Source organism: Haliaeetus leucocephalus, unplaced genomic scaffold, assembly GCF_000737465.1.
Source record: "Haliaeetus leucocephalus isolate CR32 unplaced genomic scaffold, Haliaeetus_leucocephalus-4.0 Scaffold240, whole genome shotgun sequence".
NCBI lineage: Eukaryota > Metazoa > Chordata > Aves > Accipitriformes > Accipitridae > Haliaeetus > Haliaeetus leucocephalus.
In genome coordinates, this window is record NW_010972676.1 from 37,661 (window position 1) to 57,193 (window position 19,533).

General features: G+C 37.7%; 1 protein-coding gene across 11 annotated transcripts in view; it reads left to right on the forward strand.

Moving 5' to 3' along the window:
* GIGYF2 (GRB10 interacting GYF protein 2) overlaps positions 1-19,533 on the forward strand; it is a 79,429-nt gene that overhangs the window by 15,108 nt on the left and 44,788 nt on the right. For all 11 annotated transcript variants that reach the window (XM_010568160.1, XM_010568164.1, XM_010568167.1 and 8 more), the window contains 5 exons: positions 200-329; positions 2,592-2,687; positions 7,152-7,260; positions 14,331-14,442; positions 14,991-15,031. In XM_010568160.1, the coding sequence (XP_010566462.1) occupies positions 200-329; positions 2,592-2,687; positions 7,152-7,260; positions 14,331-14,442; positions 14,991-15,031 (488 nt within the window). The remainder of the gene's footprint in view (positions 1-199; positions 330-2,591; positions 2,688-7,151; positions 7,261-14,330; positions 14,443-14,990; positions 15,032-19,533) is intronic.

Here is a 19,533-nt window from a genome sequence, read left to right on the forward strand (position 1 = left end):
GGGAAAAATGAGGGAAGGTCTTTCACTCTTGTTGAAGCACCAAGTTTCAGGGTTTTTAAGTTAGACTGTTAATGTCTTTACTTTCAGTACTGGATTTATTTCATTTGTGTCAAATATGTAAATGTGCAGAGGGATGATAGCATAGGTGAAGGCACATTCTCCTCAATTTAATTTTCATTGTTTTTCTGCTTTATTTTAGGCTGCGAGCTTTGTCTAGTGGCGGGAGCGTGACATCCCCTCCTTTGTCTCCGGCTTTGCCAAAGTACAAACTAGCAGACTATCGTTATGGGAGAGAAGAAATGCTGGCACTTTTTCTAAAGGATAATAAGGTGAGCAGGAAAAGGAAGGCGGCCTGATGTGTGTATTCCTAATGACAGTCTTGTGATTAGGAATAGTTATTTTTATTTTGTCACTGTGGACAAAGAAATTGTGTATCCCTTGGCAAAGAAATGAAGAGGTCCAATTGTGGAGTTTTTGTGTGTGTGCTTGTTTGATCCCACTTACTGCATTCATTATGTTTGATTCTTTTTGCCACTGTAGGGGCAACTTCCTCTGCCCTCCAAGAACAAAAAAACCCTGATTGCCATATTCAGTTCCACTGCCACAGATGACTGAGAGTTAGTGTCCTTGCAGCTGTGCAGATTTGCTTGCCTCAGTAGGATTTTATTTAATGCAGTGTAAAATAGTTATTTGATTCAGCTTGAAAGTCGGACAATAAATCATATTAGCAGATGATCTAAAAAAGGTAAGAGCTTCCCATTTATTCTGACTTAAGGCAGTTCACTTTAGCAGGTAACCAGTCCAATGAGAGCAGTCCTCTAGTAGCTCACTTCTTTGGGACTCAGGACACAAATAGGCTTCAGCACCTGTAATACCAAAGAGCAGTGTAGAAAGTCAAGAAATCACCTTCGGTTCAAACAAAGGTTCTCAGCAATACAAGAGTCACATTTCAGAAAGTGCTTCAGGCAAATGATTCATACATTCTCCATCTGTAAACATTAGTTTTTTCTGTAGATGGTGACAGAGGTAGGTTTATTGTTGCAGCAGGCACATAGTGACTTGGAAGTCTGAATCCCTCTTATTGACTTACCCTCAAGTCAGGGAGGGACTGCAAGAAATTGTGTCAGGTTGTGCCTTTAGCTTTGCATATAGATGTGCACACATACCTTCATGTTCTTACTCTACGATGACTGTGCTGATGCTTTCCTACAGTGCTGGGAGCCCTGCATTGCTTATGCATGGATTCAAGGGCGTTGAATGTCAAAGATTTTTCTAAAGCTGTTAAGTGTGTTACAGCTTAAAGCCATGCTCTAACATGCAGAATTACCCTGCTCTACTTTGAGAAGCTGCGATTTAAACCTTGATGTTATGCTTGAATAAGTCAGCCTGTCAGAGGTCATTGTTTTTTGCAATTTGTGTATGTTATATCAGATGACGCTAAGACCTCTACAGTTGCGATTGATTCAGAACAACCTATTAAAACTGTGTGTTACAGGAAGCTCTCAGGTGGTTCTGACTGGTCCAAAAGAATATTTTCTCCCTGTGTGTTTGTCAGAAGGGCATTATTATTAGAGTATGTGTTGCTTTTGATAAACATGTGTTTCCATGGTGTTGAATAATTCCAGCTTTTGATACTGAGAGGACTCTTAACGCTGTTTCTAGTCAACTACTAGATGTGATGTTTTCAAGCTGTATCTTGTATCCTAGTCTTTTTTCACTGTGTCGTCATCTTCAGTCTTTGGCTGAAGATTAGGCAAAGTTGCATCTGATAAAGGTACTGATTGAAAGCAGGAAGACTTCTGCTAATGTATACCCAAATGAAAAAATAAAACCCTAGGTTGCTTTGCTTCAATTAAAATTGGGAGAAGTCTTCATCTCTAGTATTGTGAACTAGATATTTTTGAAAACATTTCTTTGTTGGCATAATTAGAGCTCACTTGGCTGTAATTGTAGCTTCTTGTCCACATGCTCAAGGTCACATCTGCTGATGGAGCTTCCATCTGATGATGGACTGATTAAAAATCAGTGTTAACTTTTTTTATATAAATCATCAGTGTTCTCTACTCAATAAATCCATACCTATAGTTTCACTTCACTTTGTTTTACTCTCCTGTTGGTTGTAATTTGGAAATGCTGACTTTAAATCAAATACCACCTCTGTGCTATATATAGTAGTTTTGTTAATATATAAATAAAAATTTGGCTATAAAAGTGCATTGTAGTTAAAGCAATACTTTTTTTAATTTACCAGATGAAATTTCTCTTGGTTCAGATTTGAGCTGCAGTGATGTGGAAGTGTGAATTCTGACATGTATGGTCTTGATACTTTACATATTACAGTTGTGGGTGGTGGATGCTTTGGATGTTTTGTCTATATGATTTTTTTTTTCAGGGGGGTGTCTGGGTGTGTGTGTAAATTTGCAGTGGAGTTCCACCCACCCCCAGTAAATGTTATTGGAAGTACTGATGTACCAGGTAGATGGAGACAGAGTCAGTAGAATAAAATTTTTTTTGTAAATCAAAAGTATGTGGCATCATCCCTGAAATGGAAATACTTGGGTATATATGTATGCTGTTTTCCTTTCATACAGATACCTTCAGACCTTCTGGATAAGGAGTTTCTGCCTATTTTACAAGAGGAGCCCCTGCCACCACTGGCACTTGTACCTTTTACAGAAGAAGAACAGGTTTGTATCCTTCTTTTAAAAAAACAAAATCTTCAGATTTTCATTAGTGTAAAGGTAAAATAAAGAGTTCACTTCCATTAAAAAACAAAACAAACAAAAAAAAAAAACCAAAAAATTTGAGGTTAGTAGATTTCAGGGAAAAATTATGAAAGCATACTGTGTTAGCATAAAATTTAAATTTCATTTATGCTCAATTATTGTCTTAAATTTGAACAAATATTTTTCATACAATTTTCTGTGGGTGGCAGACAGTCAACTTGTTAAATCCAGGATCATCCTCTGTGGAGTATTACCTTAAGTACACAGCATTTTCAGATCAGTGAAACTTTTTTACAGTTTTTGGATCACCTTCGCTGTTGTCATAGAAGTGTCCAAGTTGTGTAAGTTCAGTTTTGTGGTCTTCGGAGAAGTGTTGAAGTTTTTTGACTGCTAACATTTCTTAGGAAAGTACAGTACTCTTAGCTACTTTGTATGTAAGCAGTTGCTCGACTATTTCCTTGTTTGGTCTCTATAGGTATATAATTAATTGGTGAACAAGATAAGAGTGAGAACAGGTAGTTCACGAAGATTCCATTTCAAGGGTGACTGATCTGAGTAGTTTGAAAGTCCTTGCTTTAAATTTGATTCCTAGCAGAGAAGACTGTCCGCCTCCCTCTGGATAAATGCCTCTGACTTTTGACTCTGAATTGATTCTCTCTTTATGGCTGTCAGAATTTATGATTGTGCAGTTGCTCTCTGGTTTCTCATGTTTCTTAGCACTTTTCTTACTTCAGAATACTGTGGTTTAATTTTGTTTGTTTGTTTCTTTTCTAATAGAAAGCGGAGTATTTTTACGGACTTGAGTGTAATTTGATTTTTGCAGGGGTGGGGAGTGTTAGTATTAGTTTCTGAAGATTTCAGAGTATCCTCCTTCCTTTGCCCCATGCTATTGTGTTCTTGAATTTTTCATCATCTTTTTACACCTGGGTTTTCTGGCAAATCCTCTTCAGCTTTTCTGGAATTCCTTCCTCTTCAGAGTTGATTCATGTTTCTTGTGTCTTCTTAGGATGCTGTTCTTTGACATAAGATGCTAATAGTTTAGCTTTTAATCAGCAGTCATATTTAAGTTCATGTGAATACCCTGTAGGCACTTCATGTCACAGTCTTAAAAGACAACTGAGATTGAGAATATGCTTTTATGGGAAATCTTAGCCCAGCTCCCACTCTGCAGTGGGAACAGGAGAGATTCAGGCAGCAAGCCCAGGAAATGGTCAGCCAGACATACAATAGCACACCAAAATATTGAACCTTGGTGTTAAATACCTTTGGACATGTTTTTTTGCTGATGCATAATAGAGTCCTTCAGAGTAAACTACAAGCCTTTTACGGTTAAGGGACGTTGACTTCTGGTGAGTGTCAAGATACTCTCCAGAGAAGTAATACGAGGTTAAGGCTATGGTATTGAAAATGTGCTGAGTAGCCTCTTGGTACAGATGAGATGGTAAGTGCTGTTGACCTTCAGGGAGAGGTGGTCCTCTGCTGCAGTGCCCAGTGTTTCATCAGTCTTGAAAACTTCTGAGAAGTTGGTGTATACTGTGTCACTGTCTTTTTTTCCTGCTCCTTTTCACCTGTAATCATATAGGAGTCTTCATGGTTAGCTTAACAGTTTTCTACAATCTCCACAAAAATCTTAATGTGAAAGAGGTTCATATTCCCTTTTTCAGAAAGTGTTTCCTTTAATGTTTTCTGAGGACCCAGAGGATGTGAATCTGGTTTTTCTTGTCTGAAGATCTTTTTTTTTCCCCCTTCACGACTGATTTGAGATGCCAAGGGAATGTCATTATTTAAACTACCAGAAATTCCTGGTGTTTATTCCCCATGACATAATAAACATTGTTCATCATCAAGAATCATGTTCAGAAGTGATCTTGAGGTGAATATTAATGGCTTTGCTGCTAGCTGTGGTGCAGGAAAGCTCTTTCACCTAAGGTTGATAAAAGAGTTTAAAACATGTTTGTGCCCCCTCCGTAAATACTGAAGGTAGTAGTATCCTCTCAGAACTTGAGGAACAGAGATTAGGGAGTCCTGCAGAGGACAAGCTGATCAGAGTACATGTACTTTAGGGTAGCGTTCAGTTGAAGCTGAACCCATCAGGTTTACTCTAGGCTTGGATTCAGAGCAATTCTTGCTTGCGACCTGAGAGTACACACCTGATGGCATTGTAGTTTTATGTGTAGTATGTCCAGGAAGAACTTGTCTCAAGCTGATTTAAAGATGTGTTATCTAGAGATGGATAATAGGTAATGTCAGCTATATGAATTTAAGCTTAAATTTGTTTAGTCCTGTGGAATTTAACTAGTCAAAGGCTTAGGGCTATAGTTTTCCCTATTACAGGACATGGATATACTTCATATGGAATTGCTGGTCCTCTTTATCCTTATGTAGAATGTCACTTTCCTTGTGATAAGGATGCTGAGCTAACCTAGAGCTCAACTCATTCACCCTGTAGTAAGTTTTGTTATAGGAAATCATAGATTTGTCTAAGATATGTTTCCAGGGAAATGTCTTTTGAAGAAAAGAAGGTTACTGTACATAGTTTTAACAGAGGTTTCTACCACCAACCACAGGCAATACGCAGTATATGTTCCTTTGCCTTTCCTCTCTTGCTCCCCTTACTCCTATTTGCATTAGGAAAGAATTCAGTTGTCTTAATCTTATCTGCTTGTGGAGTAAGGGAGTCTCAAGCTCTTGCTGAATACAATGGAGGGTTTTTTTTCTCTCCTCAATGGTTATGTTTCTGATGTCTGTTTCTTGGGACATCTTCCATTTGCTACTAAAGAATTGAGCCCTTGTTTTGGGGCAGCTTTGCTCTTTGGTGTGCATTGTCAGGGATGGACACTGAAGTAATACACTAATCAATAGTAGGGTGTTTTTTGCTTTTTTTACTTTGCTTTTTTTGTTACTTACTGTGATCTTACCATGTGGATTATTACCACTATGCACGTTACAAGGATTGCGTCTTCACCACAGCAAGCTCTACAGAGGGGAGGGAGAATTTGTTCAGAGCTGAGGCAGACAAGTAAAAAAGAAATTGGAAAAGGAAGTGAGATTACTATTTTGTTCTTACTGGAAAAATAAGGTATAAAAAATTAAGGAATCTCCTATGCAGGACAGTGAATCTGATCAATAGCTTAGAGTTGTTTCTATAGTAAAATAATTCACCACTTCACAAAAAACCAGAAATATCAACAGCAGGAAGGGTGGTGGTTTGGTTAGAGGCAAATGGAGGTGGTTCATTTTTGACTTGCTGTTGAAATGGTTGTTAGAAATTTTAAGAGCTAGCTAGGAAAACAGAATCAGATTTATTGGAGGCTGACCTTGTTTTTGCCATGCATGACTGGATTTTTTTTTCCCCTCAAATCTACTTAGTTACCAGTTCTCTCTTGAAGGAGGATCTATTTTGTAGGAAGAATGTATCAAGCAGGCTTGTTTCTGAAATGGGTTAAAACTCCTTTAAATGTCTATTGGCTTTGTTAGCCATTTAGATTTTTAATGGTATATAATTGCTTGTGTCATTGTTCTCTGAAGACCTTCAAAGTCATAGTGATTCAGATAAGTTCATGTAAGCAATTTGCCTCCTTTAAGTTCCTATCAAGAAGCCTGATGTAACAGCTGTTTGGAGTCCTTTGCATTCTGATTATTTGAAACTTGCATTCAGAAAGTGTGTGTGAATTCAGGTTTGCCTTCTGAACATGCTGCTGAATTCTTTGGCCCAGTTTTCCAACTACTTGTGTTCAGAGAATGGGGCCAGAGTTGGTTATAATTATCCATTCTTTATCGAAATAGCTTTTTCTTTAGCAATTATTTCATGTTAAAATAAGCTTGAATTTTACTGGTGTTTATTGTCTTATTAAAATGAGTATCAGTTAAATTTCAGAAGTCTTAAATACACTTGGTGTTCCCCAAAGCATGTTACTCCTATGATAGATACATTTAGAGAAAAAAGACTTATTTCTGCAAAGGAGATTGAATAAAATTGTGCTTAACAAGTTCTGTGGCTCTTTACGTGTTCCTGCTTTGCTTAAGATGTAAATTTACAATTGGTATTAATTAATGGCATCAGGTATAGGCAGGTGCCAATCTCTTTTTGCAATTGAATGGCTGTGTTTAAAGCTGCTGATGTTCTAATCACTTCTGTGCTGATATCATCTGATAAAGGAGTAGGTGCTCACTTGCTACCTTTAGAGCATGGAAATTTCAGGTAACTTGGAAGTACTAATATTGACCAAGATACTTTTAGAGTGATTCAGCTACTCATGTCTCCAAGGAATAGTTTTCCTTGTTAGTGTTAGTCAGTTGTAGAGAATTTGTAAAGAACATAAGGAAAACAAGGCTGGTATAAAGCTAAAATTAGGATAATGGTAAGTGTTTCTGGTTTTGTTTTTTTAATGGAATTTCACCCTGGCTCTTTCTTCTTCTTGGCAGAGAAATTTCTCGATGTCCGTAAACAGTGCTGCTGTCCTGCGGTTGACGGGACGTGGAGGAGGAACGGTGGTAGGGGCTCCTCGAGGTCGAAGTTCCTCTAGAGGTCGAGGTGAGCTATTAGTGGGATGTGCTGCAATGTATGCACGTGATCCAGGTTAAAGCTTCTGAAAGATGTTAGATGCAGCTTGGTTATAGCCAGATTTTCTGATGCCCAGTTTCTTTTCCCTTAAAGCTTTGGAATCTTTCCAGTAAGGTGATGTTAGAGAATGAATATTGTGTTTAGTGATTGTTCTGCACATCTGGTACCTGTGTTCCATGCCTTTGTCAGATTGGTGGGTGTGGAAAGCAAAAGGGAAAGGTAGTTTTTAGGTGGAATAGGAAATTGTTTGGTTCAGTATTGTTAGAAATAACTTATTAAAGGTACAAAACCAATTTATAGGGAAAGGGGAGAAGAATCCACAAATGTGTTTGAAACAGTAAGATTTTAGTAGATAGTGTTGCGTGTTCTGAAAAGTCATTTTTATTTATTAACATCCTGAGAATAAACAGGAGAAGGTTAATGGAAAGATATAATTCAATTTGGGAGAAATTTGAGTCTTGCCATTTTTAGTGCATCACTATAGTTCGATGTCTCATCCTGGATCACTTTGAACATTTGCAAATGAATTGAGAAAATGTCCTCAAGCCATATCACTAGATTGAAAAGAAATTGTTAAATCCAAAGTTTATCTTAGCAGTTTCCTTTCAATATGCATACTGCTGTGAACACTATTTTGGGGGTTTTGTATATATATAAATATGATGGGTTATGTTTAGAATACTAAGATGTTAATAACTTGGAAATATCATCAGGAATAATTCATCATGTAGCCTCTGTCTTTGCAGGTGCTTAGGTGAGGTTTCTCTTTGGGTCCTTTCTAATTTAATTCTAAATGTCCTTAACTGGTGATATTTTCAATAACATTTTCAGAACTCACTTCCATACATAATTAAATGCTTGACCAGAATTTTGCTCTGACTTAATTTGTTCTCTCATTTCTATTCTCATTGCTTAGTCCTGCTTTCTTCTTAGTTTACATCTTTCAGATATTTGTAGATTGTCATCTGTCCTCTTGTGGTTGCTTACTGGCTAAGGCATATACATTTAAACTTTAACAAGGCTATCACTGGATTTCCCTGTCATTTCACCTTCTTTATTTATCATTGTCTTTTGCCCAAATGCTTTAAAAAAAAAAAAAAGTATGTGCACATATATAGAGGTGGGGTGACACTCTTACTTATATATACCTTGTTATATTTCTGTTGTACATTTGAAAGCTGTTGGGTTTTTTGCTGTGTTAATGTGCATATTGCATTGCTACCATCCATGTTTCACTTTTGCTAGGAATACATCTTAGCTATTTTTTTAGATGCTTTAAGGCTTAATTCTGCAAATGAAATGAATGTTGCTTAAAACTTGGTGATTTGAGATCATATGACCACTAGTATGCTCTCTAGTTTCAATATCAAGATACCATGACCACTTCTCATTTGCCATTTTTCTTTCTTTTGTCAAATTTTGTGTTCTTTTTTTTGCTGTACTATGAACCATGAATGTCATCCTTATGCAGTGAGCAGTGGGTTGCTTTTTAATTGCCCCCACTAGTTTCAGTGAGGTCATAGGGTTAAACATGGCAGAATATGGCTTCTAATCCAGTAATTCTAATATTTAATATCTATGTATGCATGGAACTTTTGGCAATAAAGTTTGATTCATTACACTTTAGTGGACAGAACTTAAAATACATGCCGTGTTATTAAGACTGTTTGAAAGCTTCTACTGCATATATTCCTGTTTTTTCGTACTTCATTCTTTAAGATATGTTAAGAAATAGTAGCTCAAGAACTTTGTAGCAAAATTCATCTTTTTCACTTATTTTTGTTTTCATCCTCATTTCATCTTTCTTAATTGGCATGAATCATTATATGTTGTACTTGTTAGGCTACTGTCATTCTTACTTCTGCTAAGCTGTAAAGAACACATTTCTCCAGTAAATTTCTTCAGTAAATTACTGAGCTTTCCGTCTTCCATTGATCCTGGTTGCTGCATGTTTCTTCCGCTCTTCCCCTTTTCTTTCCATGAGCAATTAGTCTTGGGCTTTAGGCATGATGAGTGTTCCCAAAGTTTCTATATTTAGCAAAAAAATTAGGGCTTCTGCCAGGACAAAATCTTACATTTCTTCATAATTATACAAGTGATGTTCTTGTAATTAAGGACTTTGTCTCTAATAGTTATTTATGAAGAGGTCTGTGTAGGACTGACATCTAACTTATAAAACTAATATGTTGCTTGCAAGTAGCAAGCTTTAAATGCAGTTCTGTTTTTCAAATTACAGTGAAAAGGACTTAGAATTTCTTTGGAGTTTGCTCATTAAATGAAATGCTTCACTTAACAGTTGGAAAACATTTTTCTTTATTGCATTGCAAAATTGCCTGGGTTCAAGAGGTTATCTGGTGCTCTTCATGAGCTTTACATCATTATATGCAGCAAAGCTGCAGCTGATCAAATGTGGGCTTCATCTTTACCAAAAGTTGATTACTGTATTGAAGTGACTTGCACAACAGTAACTTCAGGGGAGAATTTGCATGTATGATTAGATATATTAATTAAGTTCCCTCACTGAGGCACAAATCACAGAATTGTTTTCAAGCATTTGGGATCGTGAGAGGGAGTCTAACAGATTGGCAAAGGGAAGAATGGATGAAATGCTGGTAAAGGAAGGTTATTATTAGAACTTTAAATGTGACTTCCTTTATCAATATTTAAAACTACAACATAACACTCAGTAAATATTTGCTCAATGGTCACCTCAAGTCGTATGACAATTACGTTTAGCTGATGGGAAAATAATTTCTGTGTGGAAATTGCTTTGATTTTTGTTTAAAATATTTATGCCTGTGTGCTGAAATACAACTTGGTGTTACTGTTAAAAACCATTTGCAGTGTGCAGCTGCCATCACTAATACTGTATGTGTCGTGTGGAGACATAAACCTGAAACATTTTAGTTCTGAAGTTATATTCTCTAAAGAAACCAAGTACTTGCACATGACTTTTTTTTTTTCTAATTGACTTGTTTTCCTGGGAGCTCCCTGTGGTGTGCAGTTAAGCCCTGTGCTTTGTGCTGGTGGGACTGGAATGTCAACATTCATGACTAAGAGCCTCAGACAAGGGGAGACTTAAATAGTCCCTGGAATGGGCTGTAAGCTTACAGACACCTTGTTTTGTAGCTGTTCTCCTTTTCGGTTAAGACCCTTATGAAGGGTGCTTTGCTTCCCATTAGAGTTCTTTCCCCTTTGTAATCTGTCTTTGCTGCTGTTGGTAAGTGTGTAAATGGTGTGAAAGTGGAAAGTTCTCATACCTAAACAGCAGTAGTTGAACTACAGTTATCTAGCTCTTCCCACACAGTACTATGGCTATGATCGTAGATCTTAAACTCCAGTCATGCTGTAATTTCAAGAATTTGCTTGTTGTGTTGTGTGGGTTGGTTTTTTTTTTTTGTAATGACAGTCAGAATGACAGTGTGTGCTGCTTCTTGCCCTCTTGCTTGTGTCTTGTATTTTTTGTATTTCAAATTCAGACTTGTCTGTTTTCCAGGTTAGAGACTTTTGGCTGTTATGATTACAATATCCAGTGTATTGAGGTCCTCATTCTGAGGTTTTTAAGGAATTACTGAAATAACAAATGATAGCTGTTCCGTTCGGTTCTTAAATGGAAGGGTTCATAGACATCTATTGACTTTGCATTCAATACTTTGTGCAACATCTACACTTAGAAAGTCTGCTCCTCATGTGCCATGCATTTTTTCAGAAGTGGCATTCTATTTAAAATAAGCATGTTATTCTAGATTTATTAGCCACAAAAAAAAAGCCAAGAAGTGCAGAAACAGAATGGTGAACAGTCTGCTTATATGAGCAGTTTTATCCTCTCTGCAAGCATTTTTCATATGTTTTGTTATCAGTGTTAGCTGTGTCCTAGTGTGTACTTTCAGATCAGGCTCATCTACGTAATACTTGCTGAATAACTGACTTTGTACACCATGGTTTTCCTTAACTAGCTATTTATCTTCTGTAGCTTGGTAGGATCTGTTTTAATGCAGTATGCTGCTCACACAGAGGGTCTGCTTGGTTTCTGCTGGAGTTGCACATATATTTCTACTGGGTATTGTTGAATGGGTACATCAAGTTACCACACCTTGATGGTGTGCCGTGGAGAATGCAGTGGAAGGGGGTGGCAACACAACCAGGGCAGAAGTGGCTTAAATAGGTCCTGTCTGGTACTGTATGGTGTCAGTACAGCTGGGAGTTGAGTAGCATGGCCCCACAGGCAGCCTTAAACTGAATTGCTGAGATCATTTGTTTCAATCTTTTGCAAGGTTATCTTTTAATTCAGACTACTTCAGTGGCTGAGCACAACTGAAGTACTGATGAACTGTGATGGGGGGGGGGGGGGGGGGGGGGGGAGGGGTTTCGCGGGCGGTTGTTTCACATGCTTTTAAAGGTGCCATAAGCCATGCTGCTGTTAAAATAGCTTTAATTCTGTTCTTCCCTTATACAGGACACTTGCTTTATTTGCTGATGAAATCTTCCATATCCCCAGCCTTCTGGTTCTGCTAGTTGTGTGTCTGCTATCAGTAATCAGTGTGTAGCCATGCTTGCTTGCACTGGAAGGGGAGCACTACAAATGTTGCTGTCACTCACTGTAAAAAAAACAGAGAAGGACAACCAATTTTGTTTGTTGGAAAAGTATATGCAACTTTCCACTTCCATTACCTCAGAGATGTGAGATGAGTCAGTGCCTTTGTTCTGTTTTGTCTGCCTGCCTGTGGCTTTTTCTTGTGAACTGCTTTTGCTTTATTATCTCCTGTGAGAGGAAGGAGGAGAGCTTTCCTGTAGTGAAGAAACTAGGCAAAGATTGCCATTGCATAAGATGCTTAAACTTCCCTGGGTTCTTGTGAAGAATAACAGCTCAAAGTCCTTTCCCAGCATCTTAGGGGACCCATAATGCCTTAACTGAATAAACATTGTGCTACTTTTTATGTTGTATCACATATTTACTGTCTCTTGCCTTCGCAACTTATTTTGCACTCATGACTATGGTCAGCCTTGCAGTAGTGGACTTGCCATAGTGAAGGCTTTCATGTTTACAGTACAGTTAAAGGTCTGAGACTAATCTTTCCTCTCTTGCCTTGAGTGCTCAGTCAGCTCCTGTGTCTCCACCTGAGTTTGTGTAAGAACAGCTACACTGAATCAGGCAAGGGCTCATTCAACTCAGTAGTCTGTCTCCAGCAACAGCCAAAAGATGACACTTTGGCAAAAAAATAAGGACTGGGTAAAAACACAAAAGTGAAGAAGCATCACATATATGCTCAGCTTCTAAACATTTGCAGCTCAGTGCATTACCTGAGCCAGATGTGGTCTCTATGTGTAGTAAATATCAGCTTTATTTATCTTTTACCAGTTTGTCCAGTTTCCATCTGAACTTAAGCATCTCCAGAACTCTGTGGTAAGGAAGTCTGCATTTCTGTGACAAGGAGATCTGCCACTGAACTGCTTTGCTGGTGCTAGGATCAGGATAGTTTTGTCCAAAGAGGATGTTGAAACCCTATTTCTGAAGCAGAAGGAGAAATTGTACAGACATTAACTTTGTGGCTTCCTTATACACCCTGCAACATGTACTGCCTGATAGAAAATCAGTGTGTATTTGAGGAACCTGACTGGATTATCTGGGGATCACTTTTCTTTTTCTCTGCCTGGAAAGCTATTTTTTTTTCCCCCCAAGAGATTTGGTATAGAATAGTAGAAACTGTTGCAACTGCCTTAATTATTTCCATTTTTTTAGAGCCTCTTTCCGTAAGACACTGATGTGGTACAATTCCCTGAAGCATCCAGGGGTCTTTAGATTTTAGATGTAGAGGTTTGTTATTACTTCAAAAGACTACAGAGACTGGATTCCATTCTCAAGGTGTTTTGTCTCCTGTTTCATTTGGTCATTCTGTCTTACTCCTCCAGATCCCTGGCCTGGTTTGCACCTCATCCTTTGAGGTGTTTGTTTTCTTGAAGCCAGGAAGAGAGAAATATGAAAGGATTGAGGTTTGTGATAATTTCACAGCCAAGAATTCCCTTTATCAAGTGCTTTTATGGTTCTTGGACTTGACTATAGAGACCGCATGTGTATGTAGGAAAGGAATTGTCCTGACAGCCAGTGGATTGATGTGTTTCACTTGTTTGTCTTTCCATGAGATCCTTGAAATGGTAAGTTAGCAGATAAAAAAACCTCCCATTTCTTCTGCTGTGGTACTTTCTGAAGCAGGGTTTATCTTTTGTAGATCTGGAAACTTGACCGCAGCCATTAATCTAACCAGTACTGGAAGCTATCTTGAAGGTCTGGGGGTGTGTGGGGGTGTTGTTTTTCTGTTGTGTTTTTTTTCTTTTGTTTTGAACCAAACAACCTGCACCTACCCAAACACTGAAGATGTGCTTCAGGATGCTTTACTTGAGGATACATGTGTAGCTTTTTGGCTTGAGGCTTGATACTTGGTAGCCACCTCCAGAGAATCATTTCTTGAAAAAATGAGGAGGATAATTTTTATTATGTAGCTATTGGGGTTCTTCATGCTGTCCTGCCTATACCCATCCTGTGATCCTTCTTTTCTCCCCACTGCTACTGGGGGAGATTTCTGCTGGGAATCATTAGAACGTAATAGTAGTGAAGCTTTCTTCTCCCTTATTAACCTTAGAGCAGTAATTAAGAGTACATCTGCAGTGCAGTACCAGTATAGTGGATTCCACTATTCTGATTTTTGAGTGTAAAGTACATATGTACTGTGTGCATGTTGTGTGAACAATGCATCCTTGTTTGGTAATTTCTATTGGGAAAGTATCTGTTTTCTGTGTTTTTCTGCATAGTATTTATTTCAGAATTGTTTGGCTATTCTGTCTGATCTTGTGCTTCTTGATAAGAATTTTTACATAAGACTCTTTCTTCAGTCTTCGTTCCTTTTTACCTTTGCCCAAGATAATTTCACCGGGGCTTAAGGCTGCAAGATTAGTTCACAGGGACATCAGGAAGAGGAAACCTACCTGAGTCTTTCAACTTTTGTTATTATTTGTACAAACACTTGTTTTTTTTGTCTTTTCAGGCAGAGGCCGAGGAGAAAGCGGTTTCTACCAAAGAAGTTTCGATGAAGTGGAGGGTGGATTTGGGCGAGGAGGGGGCAGGGAAATGCACAGATCACAGAGTTGGGAGGAAAGGTAACAGAACACTAGCCCTTAAAGTTTTTTACATACATCTGCTCACCTTCCATTTGTGCCTTTTGACTTCATAAAAACCCTTCAGGAAAGGTGATTAGGTGTATCTGAGAGTGGAGTGTCTGAATTTCTAAGATGGAGTCAACACAGTAATGTTTCTAGAAACTTAGAAGTAAGTCAAAGAGCATTTTTGTAAGTAATTTTTCTGCTGAGTTCCTAGGAAGAAGGAACTACTTTAAGAGAACATAAATTGTGACAGTTGCAGTGGAAATGATGGGTGAAAATATGGATTGCTAAAGGATTTGCTTCAGTTTTAGTCTCAGCACTGTTGACAGTACTTAAGGGCACATTTCAAAACATATCTAGTTGCCAAAGGCTGTGTGTGTATCAGTGTTCCTGAAGATATCAGTTGTCACTTAGACCTCTAAAGATACTGTCCAATCAAGCTCTGATTTTAAATAAGCCCCCTACTGAGTAAAAAAAAAAGCCATACCTAAAATGAGTGGGGTAGTTCCAAAACCTTATTTGAAACTTCTATTCTGCCTTTCTAGGGGAGACAGACGCTTTGAAAAACCAGGGCGAAAAGATCCAGGTATGGTTTTGTTACTGTATGGGCGGAAAATGGGAGGGAGGAGCAGGGGGTGTTTTGGGTAAGGGACATATATGTACATAAACCTTTCTTACTGCTCCAAGTTGATACAAGATTCATGATGCTGTGCCAGGTCACTTAAATGTGTTCTCAAAGTGTTGTTTTTCTTATTTTGTGTTGTTTTCACTATTAGACATTTACATGTTTTAGATAAGAAAAATCTGCAGTAAGTAGGTTCTGTTTATTCAATTAAGATGTGATGTCTACAGCTGGAATTAAATTCCTGTACATCTGTGAAAGGAGGCTGTACTGATTAACAGGTGTGCTGCGGCAATATGCCTTTCCAATGCAGCTTTAAACGTTCCTGGGGTGTGCTATTTTGGTACCTAGGACTTCTGGACCATGTGAACTGTTAGGTTTTTTGAATGCTTGCTAGTGTGAGGTAGATCCCAGCAGCAATGTTCTGAGGTTCCCATGCTGATGCATTTACTGTCTGTCAAATTAGTTTAAGTTGTTACACAGATCTTCTGTTCATTCAGGTTATAATCTGGTCTTCCCCCCCTGCCATTCCTCTCCTGTTTCTTAAATGTTTTACACTGGCCATGTTCAGGCAGAATACTGGATCCTTAATTGTGACCCAGTATGTTTGTCTGAATTTTCAGCTGAACTTGGAGTGGGTTGTCATCTTGGAGATGGAACACCTCTATTTAGCTAAAATCTGTATTCTGAGAGTGGTAAGAACATTCAAGGAACTTCCCCTCTATCCGTTGGTTCTATGGTAACTGCAGTGGTTTTTTGCTTTCTGGAATCATGCATTGATTGGTCTCTGGTAGGAGCTTGCTCTTTCTCTGTGGCATGTTTCCACATGCATGTACCACAGCTGTGCTTAGTGAGAGGTTTTGTACTAGTAAAAATAATTCTAAAAATAACTTGGGATTGGTCTGAGATTGTCCATCTTTATGTGCCAGTAGTGAAACTTTGGACTTCCACTGTGTCTTTATATTCAGAGACCTCTTGGGGGAAAAAAAAAATGAAAATAGGGGGGAAAAAAAAAGTACTACTGATATTTCTGGACTCCATTTTTACAAAAGACAAATGGATGCAAAAGCAATATCTACCACAGTTGATTCAATTTTTTTAGCCCCTTCCTCTTTTTGTGATAAAATTAAAACACTTCCAGATCCACACTATAGAATGTACCACATTTCTTATCAGGACTGTGATAAAAATATTGCATGTCAGTTTAGGATGAGGTATCTCTCTCAGTTGAAATTGAGAAGAATTTACAGTATGCACGATGTCCTTACTGAAGCTGACTTCTGCCTGAATGTGGGGGTTAGTGCTTCAGCTAGTATGGAGCATGTCTTGTTTGTAGCAACTACTAGTGATCAGGACTTTGGAATGCATCTTCTGTGAACCATTCTCTAGAGAAGATGGTGTCCCTTTGTCCTTTGTTGGAAGTCCTGGTTCATTGTGAGGGATGGTGTGCTTATTCTCAAATCATGAACCTTTCTGTAGTACCTGATTCCTCCTCTTAAGTCTCTTGTTCTATTTCTCTTCTAGTTTGATCTTACTTGGCTAAAAGCTCTGTAGCACAGTATGATAGAGGCGAGAGACCTGCAATCTTTCTGAAGTTTTAATATAAAAATTTTGTTTAACAATAGTTATTTATGTTTGCATATTGCTAATGAGATCTCTAATGAGATTAATGTCCCAGTAAATGAGAGGACTATTTCTTTCCTCTTTACATTCAAAGAGAAATGAGGTGGAGACCACAAAAAAAGTTAACAGAAGGTGTTGGTCTGTTTTAACTCAAACCTTGATTAATCAACAGATAGTTACTGTTACGTAAAGGCTTTCCTTTTTGAGTGTGAGATAGGGATACGGATGTGCCAAAAGAAGTCCCACATTAATACCAACCACTAGTATACCACACAAAGCAGTCGAAGCAGAAAGAGCAAGGGGAGAACTGACATGCAGCTTACAGTTCAGGCTAACATGTTTTAGCTGATGCAGATATTGGTTTCTGTTACCCTAGTTAAACTCCTTAGTTTAGGTTTTTATTCTCTTAACTTTATTGTGCCTCAGTTTTTCATTGCTCTTTCATAGGGCCTTGGATGAGCTTCAAATTATGTAATTTACTGAGTTGCCAGCTTTTTCATGTTCTTTGTTCTGGGTGATCACATTACAGAATTAATAAGAGATCAAATATTAAAGTCTTCTGGGCATTCATAATGGATGACAATGCAAGAACCTGTCAATTAAAAGTCATGAGATTAAAGCAGTAATAGACCTTCAACAAAGAATTACTTCTCAAATATAATCAATATACTGTTCTTAAAAATTAATGATTGCTTTTTCAGTGCTCACAACAGTTTGCAAGTTCACATTTGACTGATTCTCAACATAATGTTTCTAGTTTCAGCATGCAAATTGAAGATGCACAAAGTATTTGTGAATTTTTGTTGCAGATTGTCACAGTTCTGACAGACTTCATTGAGAACCCACATTGCTTCTGCAAGGCTGAAGCCATTAGTAAAGAAAATGAACAAGTTGTTTTCTTGATCATGGCTGTCTTTTAGAACTGCACAAAAGCTGCTTAATTTTCTGTGCAGCCTCTTGACTAATACCAGCTTAGTAGCTGAAGGGATTTGATTAGTTACCAGCAATTACACAGTGGTAGTAAATAACTTGTAATGTAGTAAACAAGACATTCAGTAAGTCAGTTCTGGAACCTGATTTGAGTTCTGTTTAATATGCATTTTTTGGTTAGGTTAAGAAGACTTGAATATAAAAAGGGTGTTCAAGTGAATATAAAAAGGATGTTGAATTTCTCTGAATTGCACATTCCCTTCCTCTGGCTTGTTTTTCTTCCCTACCTCTCTAGCAAGAAGTGCATCTAAAGAAGGTTCATTACCAGCTTGCTCTTGCAATGTTAGTCAAAGAGTAGAGTGCAATTTTGTTGTATCGGAGCCCATCAGCAATTTTTCTAGGCTTGTATTCCAATTTGGGCCATGGCATACTTCCAATAGTTTATCAGACATCCATGGTTCACCAGTTCTCTGGAACTGTAAAAGCAATAGGGCTGTTTTGTCTACCTCTTGTTCTGCAACTGTTCTGAAGTAACTACACATTTGTGTTTGTCTAATTTACTTCTGTAGCATTCTTTAGCTTTGCATTCCAAAATGTAGTATTTGAAGATAGCGTTTAGTGTATACTAAACATGGTTTTTTCCTTTATACTTGCTGTTGTACCCCCTTTTAAACCAAATTATAAATAGAAAATAATTTAAAAACCAGGAGAACTTAAAAGTATCAGTCATTTAGAAACCAAATGAGGCAGCCCATACTTTGATTAGATGTTAAATGAAATAAAAAATAGCTTTTTATAGCTTTGGCTCTAAACATTGAGATTATAGTACAATCCTGTTGGGATTATGCATCTGAAGTTTAGAACATGTGGTTTGTCTGAGACTGGAGCATGTGATATATGGGAAAAACAATACCTCACACAGAATGCTACTCTTTTTTCCTAAATGGTTATTTCACACTTTACACAGGAATCTGTTCTACTGGTCTTGCACTGGTTCTTAATTTGTAGGACTCTTCTCAATGTCTTATATTGGTAGAGAATGTGGAAATAACACTTTTGCAATTAAAAATTATTGGTACTGATATGAGGATGGAAAAGGGTTCTTTAGGTTGGATATGGGTCAGCATCTAAGAAAACTAGGGATGAAGGCAATGTAACTTGATAGTGTGTTCCTCTTCAAGCTCTACAACATTCATTAATGCTTTTACATGAAATTAGATTTTTAATAAGAGATTTTGAGAGTATCTGTGATAAAACCAAATCTGTCTGAGGTCTGGAATGTGAGGAGGCAATACTTGAACAATTTTGGAATGAGAGCTGAATTGGAATGAAAACGTGGGCCTTTTGCCTTGTTCCCCTTTCCTGTGTGAAAAGCTTCTATAGGACTGCTTCCTATTTCCCCAGACCCTAAAACAAAGTAGCCTTTTGCTGACCTTTTTGGGGTTGTGAACACACTTGAGTTAAGAGTTTTAGGGCTTGAGAAGAATTCAGTTAAACAGTATCTCATTAGATAGCTTGAGACCATTTTTCCTGCTGCTGACCACTTCAGTGAAGGTAAAAGGAAGTGTATTCGGTAGTGTATTATGCTGTTGTCAATGAAAGTTGCTATTTTTGGCATCTTGGTTTCTGGGAAAAGTCTTTTACCTTTGAAAGATAACTTACTTTATTTTGATCCTTGACTGTTCAAGTATGAACACATAATAGGCACTGCTTTTGTTGAGAGCTTGGAAATAATTGTCCATCATTCTGTTTATCCTTTAGCTGCTTAAATTATTTAGGAGCTTCAGAACAGTGTCTTAATTGCAATAGGTTTATGAGGCACTTAAATACAAAAGTCTCATGTATAGTTTGTTTTAATCTTTTATTTTAAAATTGATTCAAGTGTCTCTAAATATTTTTGTGCTGTGTGTACA